This window comes from Chenopodium quinoa, unplaced genomic scaffold (genome assembly GCF_001683475.1).
Source record: "Chenopodium quinoa cultivar QQ74 unplaced genomic scaffold, ASM168347v1, whole genome shotgun sequence".
Lineage (NCBI taxonomy): Eukaryota > Viridiplantae > Streptophyta > Magnoliopsida > Caryophyllales > Amaranthaceae > Chenopodium > Chenopodium quinoa.
Window position 1 is genome coordinate 1844932 of NW_018744874.1, and position 9359 is coordinate 1854290.

The window sequence follows — 9359 nt, forward strand, 5'->3', positions numbered from 1 at the left end:
GGACGAGTCGAAAATTAACAGGTTTAGTAAGAGGATACCGAATAGGTCTTATACAGAATACACTATGTTGGTGTGGTTACTAGTTAGTACTAGATCCATATTCTGATTTTTGACATAAAACGAACAACTGTATCAGAGTTTGAGATTGAATCAAATACCAATTCTAAAGAGAGTCCAAGTCCTAGACCCATATTATCAAAAGCCCTATTATTAAAACTCACGCAGCCCAAACCCAATAACCCTTCATAACCTAAAAAACAGGAATATATATTCATCTAAAACCCTAATTCGCTTCACCCCTTTTATTATATCCTTCCTTCACTTTCTCTCTCTTCATTGTAGTTCTGCCTCTTATCAACCATGGTATTCATTTCTCTCTAATTCTCTCTCCTCTAATTTCAGAGATTTGATCTTCGATTTTCATCTTTTATTGTTCGATTTTAATTTTCTGGGTTTTTTTTCGATTAATTTTCAGGCTCCAAAGAAGGATACCAAGGCTGCACCTTCATCAAAACCGGCTAAATCTGGAGGTGGAAAGCAAAAGAAGAAGGTTAATTTCTTGATAATTCATTTCCTAATTTCTTTATCTTTGATAATTTGTATGTTTAATAGATTTTTTTTTGGGTAAAAATTGCAGAAGTGGAGTAAGGGAAAGCAAAAGGAAAAGGTGAACAACTTGGTGTTGTTTGATAACGCCACTTTTGATAAGCTTCTTTCTGAAGCTGCTAAGCAAAAGGTCGTTACTGCTGCTACTCTTTCTGAGCGTTTCAGGGTATGGTTTCTCTTTAATTTCATCTCACTCTTTTATTTTTTAATTTGATTTGATTTTTTTGCTTTAAAGTTCAGATATTTGTTAGGGTTTGTAATCAATTTGGGTATTTTGACTTGATTGTGTAAGTTAGGGTTTTAAAATATATTAAAAAAGAATAAAACAGGTGTTTATTATGTGATCTGATTTATTTGATTTATATTACGATGTGTAGTAGTGCGTTTAGGAGTGGTGTTTGTGCATTTATCAAGATTGTTGGGTTTCCAATGATTTTCTCTTGATTAGGGACAATGAAATTGTTGTAAGATTTAGGGTTTCTTAGTCAGAATTTAGTGTTCATTTCTAGCTATTTTGTTTAGAGATTACTGCAAATGTATTACGGCATTACTATCATGATAATTAAGTGGCCAGCTGTTACTGTTTGTAGTTGTAGTTTCTCTGTCTTTTGTATTGCATTTGGTTGTGTTATAAAGCAATGTGAGGTGAACAATTTTGATTGATATACACAAAAGATTGATTTGTGGAATTTATGATTTTCGAGATTTGTTAGAGTGACTAATATTGGGAGATTTCATAGTGTGAACTAAGTATATGATAAGGTAAAGCAATGAAGCAATTAGATTGTTTGATGGGTGAGCTATTCATATAGTTTGACCGTAAGTGTTATTTTGCTTAACAAATCGCGTAGTGGAGAGGTGATTGGTTACATTTTTATATCCCTTTGAGAGGAGGGGCACCTTAATCATCTCATTGGAATTGATTTTATTTTGGAGTGAGACGAGTGACTGATCAAACTAAATTGAAATGACCCTCTCATCGGGTATATTTATTTATGGTTGGGAACCTGGTGATGATTCCCTCAGCTTTATTGTTTTTTCTGCCTATGCCTTTGTTAGTATTGAAACAGCTGATAAGTATTCGAAAGTATGCAAGTTCTTATGGCATTGTTAAGCTATTGCTGATTAGCCCTGAGATCAATGTTATGTTGCTGATGTCAGTGTTGTTATCTTTGCAACATCAAAATTTTAGCTACACTAATTCCTTTTACTGATTCATCTAAAACGTTTTTGGGTTTTCTTCTATCAGATCAATGGATCTCTTGCAAGGAGGGCCATCAGAGAGCTCGTGACAAGGGGTGCTATTAAGATGGTAGCTCATCACTCAAGCTTGCAGATTTACACCAGATCAACTAATGAGAAAGCAGTTGCTGCTGCTTAATTTTTCTCGTTAGTACATCCGTTATGGTTGCCATATGCAGCTAGTTTTGTTTATCATCTTGTAGGATAATTTTGTTTTTGAGACCTTTCTTTGAGGCAAAATACTCGACTAGAAAACTTAGCCTTTGAGAACTTATTTTATATCTGTCGTTGAACCTTCTATGCTCAGTGTGTTAAAAATGCAAAATTTCTATTAGGAAGTGCTTTATTTTTTCATGATTCTCGTTGCTACTCCGTCCTTAAATGATTGAAAATGTTGATTGTGTTGGCGATTAGGGCTTTATCACATGACTCGTTTATGAATTTGATAAATAGAGGAAATTGAGGAAAGTAAGACAGGGAACGGTGTGGCGTAGATAAGTGATGATTTTCAATCAATAAGTGGTGATTTTAAATGAATAATGTTTGTGTTTATTTTTACTAATCATGAGATGAACTTGTGAATAAAATTGTGCTCTTAACAAAGGTTTGGTGAACAATTATAAACAACCAAACTCTGATGAACAATTATAAACAACCAAACTCGACAATGGGTATGGTGTCACTTAAAAAATCAATCCATATAGTAGGAGTCGACCAGTCGTCCACTTAGCCTTAATGTCTTCAATTTAGCTGGTAACACCTTATACAAGCGAGTACAAACACAGACACCCCTCTTTTAATTAACTACACTTTCCTCAAATCTACTTTGGACGTGTATAACACTAGCTTAAGGAAGTTATTGTGGGCTAAATGTTTATGATAATGGGTGGGCTTGGTTATGTTAATGTAATGAAGATTTTCCAACGCCTTAATAGACCACTGAGTTAGTGATTGAATTAGGGCTTGTTCGGCAAAATATAGTTGTGAAGGTAGATGTAGCTGTGGAGCTAGCTGTTACATATAAAAATCAACATTTTATTTTTAAAACTATAGATAAATTTTCAACAGCTACCTCCAATTTTAAAAGCTAATCTTTCTAACTTTTTATAAAAGCTACCTCCACCACTAAAAGCTATTTTAACCACTACTTTGCCAAACACCCACATTTTTTTTGTCAAGTAGTGATTTAACTTGGTCAAACCACTAAAAGCTACCTAAAAGCTACTCAAAAGCTAGCGCCGAACACGCCCTTAATCACTATTATATCAGTATATACTACTTCCTCCGTTTATATTTAGTTGACGCTTTTGATTTAAGCACGTATATTAAGGACGGGAGAGAGAGTGATAGAAAATGAAAAAGCAAGTGGGGTAACTTGTAAATACAAGGTAAAAGCCTAAAAGGTTACCACAAAAGAAAACGTGTCAACTAAAAAAAAACTTCTTAAAAAGAAATACGTGTCAACTAAAAAGAAACAGAGGTAGTATAATTTTTTATTTTTTTTTTACAAGAGCAAAGGAACAACAAGCTAAGGAAAATTAAACAAACTAACACGATATCTTCTAGCCATGTCGTTGGCCCTCTTTACCTGTTCCCTTGGCACCTTTAATATTGCACATCTCCTAAAGGTAGCCCCTACTTCCCTAATTTCCTTAATCAACCAAGTAATCGAAACATCCTTACCGCTATTATCTTGCAAGTTGTTGAGGAGACAGATAGAGTCAGAAAGAAGAAGAATACCCTGCCTTCCTATTGCTTTAGCCCATTTCAGAAAGAGGTAGTATAATTTTAAGTCGTATAATAATCAAACATAATTAGTATCGAGATTTTATACACCAAAAAAAAGAAAAAAAAGTATATAGAGACTTTATATATACTTATTACTATCGAGATTTTATACACCAAAAAAAAGAAAAAAAGGTATATAGAGACTTTATATATACTTATTACTAGGCCTATTATAGTTCTAAATAAATTGTTATGAATACCACCAACATTCATTTATTTTGTAAAAATTTCTCAAAAATCGTTCAATAGTGCGGAACGGATTACAACCTTAACTTTTAGATAATTTTCGACAATTTTGTGCTTGGAGAAGAAGAGATGGATTCCTTGCTATGAACCACGAAAGGCCATATGAATTGTTGACTGGTAGCCTGGTAGGTAGTTTAGCTGTCAATTCGGATAAATGGGTCGGGTTTGGTCAGTTAAGAGTGGGTCAGGCCAACTCGGATCGGGTTAATTCAGATTAATTCCATAACCTATACGGGACGGGTTTGGGTTGGGTCATGCTTGAGTCGGGTCACGTCGGATCATACTTCTTATCGGGTTTGGGTCAGGTTTAAGTCGGGTTATTAACAGGTCGGGTTACATTCGGGTCGGGTGAATAATAGGTCGGATTTAATTCGGGTTTTCACGGGTTAAAACGAGTTAGGGTAATTCTCGGGTTCGAGTCGGGTTTGGTTCAAGTCAATAATTTGCGGGTTAGAATCAGGTCGGGTCATTCTCGGGATTGAGTCATGTTCGTTTCAAGTCAATAATTTGCGGATTATAATCAGATCAGGTCATTTACAAGTCGGGTCATTCTCGGGTTCATGTCGGTTTCGGTTCAAGTTAATAATTTGCGGTTTATAATCAGGTCGGGTCATTTCCAAGTCGGGTCATTCTCGGATTCAAGTCGGGTTATGTTCAAGTCAATAATTTGCAGGTTACAATCAGGTCGGGTCATTTCCTAGTCAGGTCATATTCGGGTTCAACTAACTATAAATAGATAATTATCATTTTTATCAAGCTAATTATTTCCTTTGACTATAATATAAACAACAATATATTAGGGAGCTTTAGTCTATGATTTAGGAAGATAATTATCTCCTTTGACCATATAACAAATATATACTATATTTAACTCTTAATTTTGAGGATGATGCTCCTTTCTTTTGCTGGCCCGGACCGACTTGGTCTCCCTAGACAAAATGCTTTGATCAACAATAATAAGGTGGTCTAAATTGCATTTAAGGTGATTTGAAATCGGGTCAGGAATAATTTGGGTTGAATTTAGGTCGGGTCAATAACAAGTCGTGTTAGTTTCGAGTCGGGTTAGTAACAGATGAGGTTGAATTTTTGGGTTGGGTAAGTAATAGGTATGGTAAAATTCGGGTTAGGTCAATAACAAGTCGGGTTGATTTGGGGTCGGGTTTGTAACAAGTTGGGTTAAATTCGGGTCGGGTTATGAACGGGTCGGGTTGAATTCAGGTCAGGTTAGTAACAAGTTGGATTAAATTCGGGATTTGAAGGGTTAAAACGAGTTTGGGTCAAATTCGGTTCAAGTCGGATTCGGTGCAATTTAATTAAGTTGGCGATTGTAAACCGGTAAATCGGTGCAAGTTGTAAACCGGTAAATTGACCGTTTAAAAGCAAATTGAATGGTTCCACACACCCAATTGGACACCCGGGGGGTATAAGGGACCATGGTAAACATTTCGGTAATTTTTATTTTCGGGCGAAAAAAGTCAAAAAATTCCAAAATTAAAGGCTAATATCACGCTTTTTGAGAAATTTTGGAGGTTCAAGGCCCAGTGTCAAAAATCTTGAAATTCTATGGGATACATCTCGTGGTCATATAATGCCGTTTGGAACCATATAAGATCATTATTTGTTGTCATAAATGTTCGTGCTTGAATTAATAAAATCGGTGCAAGTTGTAAACCGGTAAATTGGTCGTTTAAAGACAAATTAGATGGTTCCACCCACCCAATTGGACTCCCGGAGAGTATTAGGGACCATTGTAAACATTTCGGCAATTTTTATTTTCGAGCAAAAAAAAATAAAAAAAAAATCAAAATTGAAGGCTAATATCCACTCTTTTTGAGAAATTTTAGGGATTTCGGGGCCCGGTGTAGAAAAGTATTAATATTTTAGGGGATACATCTCGGGGTCATATAATGCCGTTTGAGATCATATATGATCATTATATGTTGTCATAAATGTTCGTAGTAGGCTTGAGTTAATGAAGTCCGTGCAAGTTGTAAACCGGTAATTAAATTGGCCGTTTATAGACAAATTGGATGGTTCCACCAACCCAATTGGACTCCCGAGAGTATTAAAGACCATGGTAACTATTTCGACAATTTTTATTTACGGGCGAAAAAAAGTCGAAAAATTAAAATTGAAGCTAAAATCCACGCTTTTTGAGAAATTTTGGAGGTTTCAAAGTCCGGTGTCGAAAAGTTTTGAAATTTTAGGGGATACATCTCAAGGTCATATAATGCTGTTTGGAACCATATATGTGTAGGGAATTATGTAGGTACTACGCAGCGGAAATAAACATGAATCATATTCATACAGTACCTAATCCCAAGATATAATGCATAGCACATAAAGAACACATAATTGTACCTTTGAAGCATGATTCCACGTGCGATCGATCAAGAACAATGGGAGATAAAGAACCCCAAGCGTGATTCCTCTACTTGGTCCACGGGCACAGATTAAGACCTCCACTAATGCTAGTTAGTTGCAATTGAACCCTTCAATTGACCTTCTACGGAGAAGAACGAGCAACGAACCAACCACAAACCACCACACGCGCCACCAAGGGTGGCCGGCCGTGAGTCCAAAGGGGGAGGAGAGGGAGCCATGAATTAGAGAGGGAATTAGAATTTTGGGATTGGTTGTCTTGATGTCAAAATGCACCGTGTGTGAATTATGACTGCTTGCAAGCAACCCTAGGCATGGATCTTATGTATAGATTTCATCTCTAAATAAGAGCCCATGTCAAAAGCCCAAAACCTAATTCTAATCTAACTATGCTAGCCCAATCCATTTCATGATTAGTTTAATGCTCATGAGGCCCATTAATGGGCCTCTAACTTGCTTAACCCAATACCCTTGTGTGTGACCTCATAGGATCCATTCTAGCGGGCTTTGGACCATTTGACTAGTCCAAAGATCATCTCTCATAGTCTAGCAACAGATGATGAAGCCCCAAGAGAACGGACTTATTATCTCCATAATAGTGATCCTTGATATATTTAGTAATTGCACTTATCGAAGACACAACTCCTTCAATATGATCATTATTTGTTTTCATAAATATTCGTGCTACGCTTAAGTTAATGAAATCTATGCAAGTTATAAACCGATAAATAGGTTGTTTAAAGGCAAATTGGATGGTTCCACCACCTAATTGAACTTCCGAAGGGTATTAGACAGGGACCATGGTAAACATTTCGGAAATTATTATTTTCGGGCGAAAAAAAGTCTAAAATTCCAAAATTAAAGGCTAATATCCACGTTTTTGAGAAATTTTGGAAGTTTCGGGCCCGGTTTCGAAAATCCTTGAGATTATAGGGAATACATCTCGGGTTCATATAATGTCGTTTGGAACCATTTATGATTACTATTTGTTGTCATAAATGTTCGTGGTAGGCTTGAGTTAATGAAATCGGTGCAAGTTGTAAACCGGTAAATAGGTTGTTTAAAGGCAAATTGGATGGTTCCACCCACCCAATTGGACCATCGGAGAGGATTAGGGACCATGGTAACCATTTCGGCAAATTTTATTTTCTAGCGAAAAAAAGTCCAAAATTTCATAAATTGAAGACTAATGTCCACGCTTTTTGAGAAATTTTTGAGGTTTTAGGGCTCGATGTCACAAAGTCTTGAGAATTTTGGGAATACATCTGGGGGTCATATAATTTCGTTTGGAACCAGATATGATCATTATATGTTGTCATAGATGTTAGTGGTAGGCTTGAGTTAATAAAATCGGTGCAAGTTGTAAACCGGTAAATTGGTCGTTTAAAGGCAAATTGGATGGTTCAACCCACACAATTGGACTCCCGGAGGGTATTAGGGACCATGGTAAACATTTCGGCAATTATTATTTACGGACGTAAAAAAAGTCAAAAAATTGAAAAATTGAAGGCTATCCACGTTTTTTGAGAAATTTTGGAGTCTTCGGGCCCCGGTGTATAAAAGTCTCGAAATTCGAGGTAATACATCTCGGGGTCATAGGATGTCGTTTGGAACCATATGTGATCATTATTTGTTGTCATAAATGTTCGTTATAGGATTGAGTTAATGAAATCGGTGCAAGTTGTAAACCGGTAAATTGGTTGTTTAAAGGCAAATAGGATGGTTCCACCCACCCAATCGGACCTCCGGAAGGTATTAGGGACCATAGTAAACATTTCGACAGTTTTTATTTCCAGGCGAAAAAAATCAAAAAATTCCTAAATTGAAGGCTAATGTCCACGCTTTTTGAGAAATTTTGAATGTTCGGGACCATATGTCAAAAAGAAATGAGATTTTATTAGATATATCTCAGGATCTTATAATGATGTTTGAAACCATGAATGGCCATTATATGTTGTCATAAATGTTCGTAGTAGGCTTGAGTTAATGAAATCCGTGCAAGTGATCTGACAGGCTTAAGTCGTATCACCCAATCAAAAGTAATTCCTAAATCCTCTAACTAGTGCAGATAGGGAAGTAGGGTCGAATCCATAGGAAAACGAGTCTTTCTCTTCCTATTTAATCTAAGCAATATAAATTATTAAGTAACAAAATAATATTATCAAGGAAAAATTGCCCGCAATAAACCCACCTTTGGAGTGTCCGCCCAAAATAATCCCACCTTTGAGTTATTTATAAATAATCCGACCTTTATATACAGTCCGCTCAAAATGGTCCCAAGTGACCAGTAACCGATTGAATAGGATTTTTAGTCTAATTTACACGTGTCATTACGTGATTGGTCAAAATAAGTATTAATTTAAATTTTGTTTTAAAAAATGATTATTAGTAATTAACATTAGTTAATTATTTATTTAACTTGTTTCTCATAAAAAAAAAATTTAACCAAATCCTAGCCCCACCGGGCACCGGCCACCACGACCGCAACCACCTCCCCTCGGCGACCCCTACCATCCGCCTGCGCCATCCCCACCGCGCCTTTTTCCGTCCTTCCCCAGCCCTCTTCCGTCGCCACTAAACCACCACATCCTAGCAACCATTACCGAAATCAAGGTTATGGAAGGGGAGAGGGGTCGAAATTCAGGCGTGGGAAGGGGTGGGAGCCAAAATCAGGAGGGGAAGGGGATGAGGACGGAAAAGGAACAGGGAAAGGGGAAGAGAATGTGAGCGACTGGGCGGGTATTAGTGGGAGCCTGGGAGGTCGAGTCTGGGTATGGTGCGAGGTCGGGATTGGGAAGTGGTGGGGAAGTGATGGGGGGGTCAGGTGCAGCGTCGTCGGCATCGGTACGACGTTGGCGTTGTTGCGACGCTGAGATCTGGGTGGTCGGAGTTGCGGGGCTGAGGAGTCAGATGGCACCCGGAGGGTTGCTTGGGCAGCCACCAGCCGTTGGACTAGTGGTTTTACAATAATTAATTGTTTTTTATTTTTTTTTTATATTAAAGTTTAACTTTTGTTAAAAAAAAATTATTTTATTTTATTTTTATTTTTTGACAAATAACAGGGCGCCACGTGTCAGGTAACTTGTTATAACAGG

At 37.0% G+C, this 9359-nt stretch overlaps 1 protein-coding gene across 1 annotated transcript; it reads left to right on the plus strand.

The window, feature by feature from the left end:
* The first annotated feature begins 257 nt into the window (after nucleotides 1-257).
* Nucleotides 258-2202, plus strand: LOC110705113 (40S ribosomal protein S25-like). The gene is made up of 4 exons (XM_021882952.1): nucleotides 258-363; nucleotides 476-550; nucleotides 638-772; nucleotides 1856-2202. The coding sequence occupies exons 1-4, from the start codon at nucleotides 361-363 to the stop codon at nucleotides 1985-1987; spliced, it is 345 nt and encodes a 114-aa protein (XP_021738644.1). The 5' UTR covers nucleotides 258-360; the 3' UTR covers nucleotides 1988-2202.
* Nucleotides 2203-9359: the final 7157 nt, after the last annotated feature.

Coding starts and splice junctions, on each gene's coding strand:
- LOC110705113 (XM_021882952.1), top strand. Junction 551..637: donor GTGGAAAGCAAAAGAAGAAG/GTTAATTTCTTG, acceptor TAAAAATTGCAG/AAGTGGAGTAAGGGAAAGCA. Junction 773..1,855: donor CTCTTTCTGAGCGTTTCAGG/GTATGGTTTCTC, acceptor TTCTTCTATCAG/ATCAATGGATCTCTTGCAAG.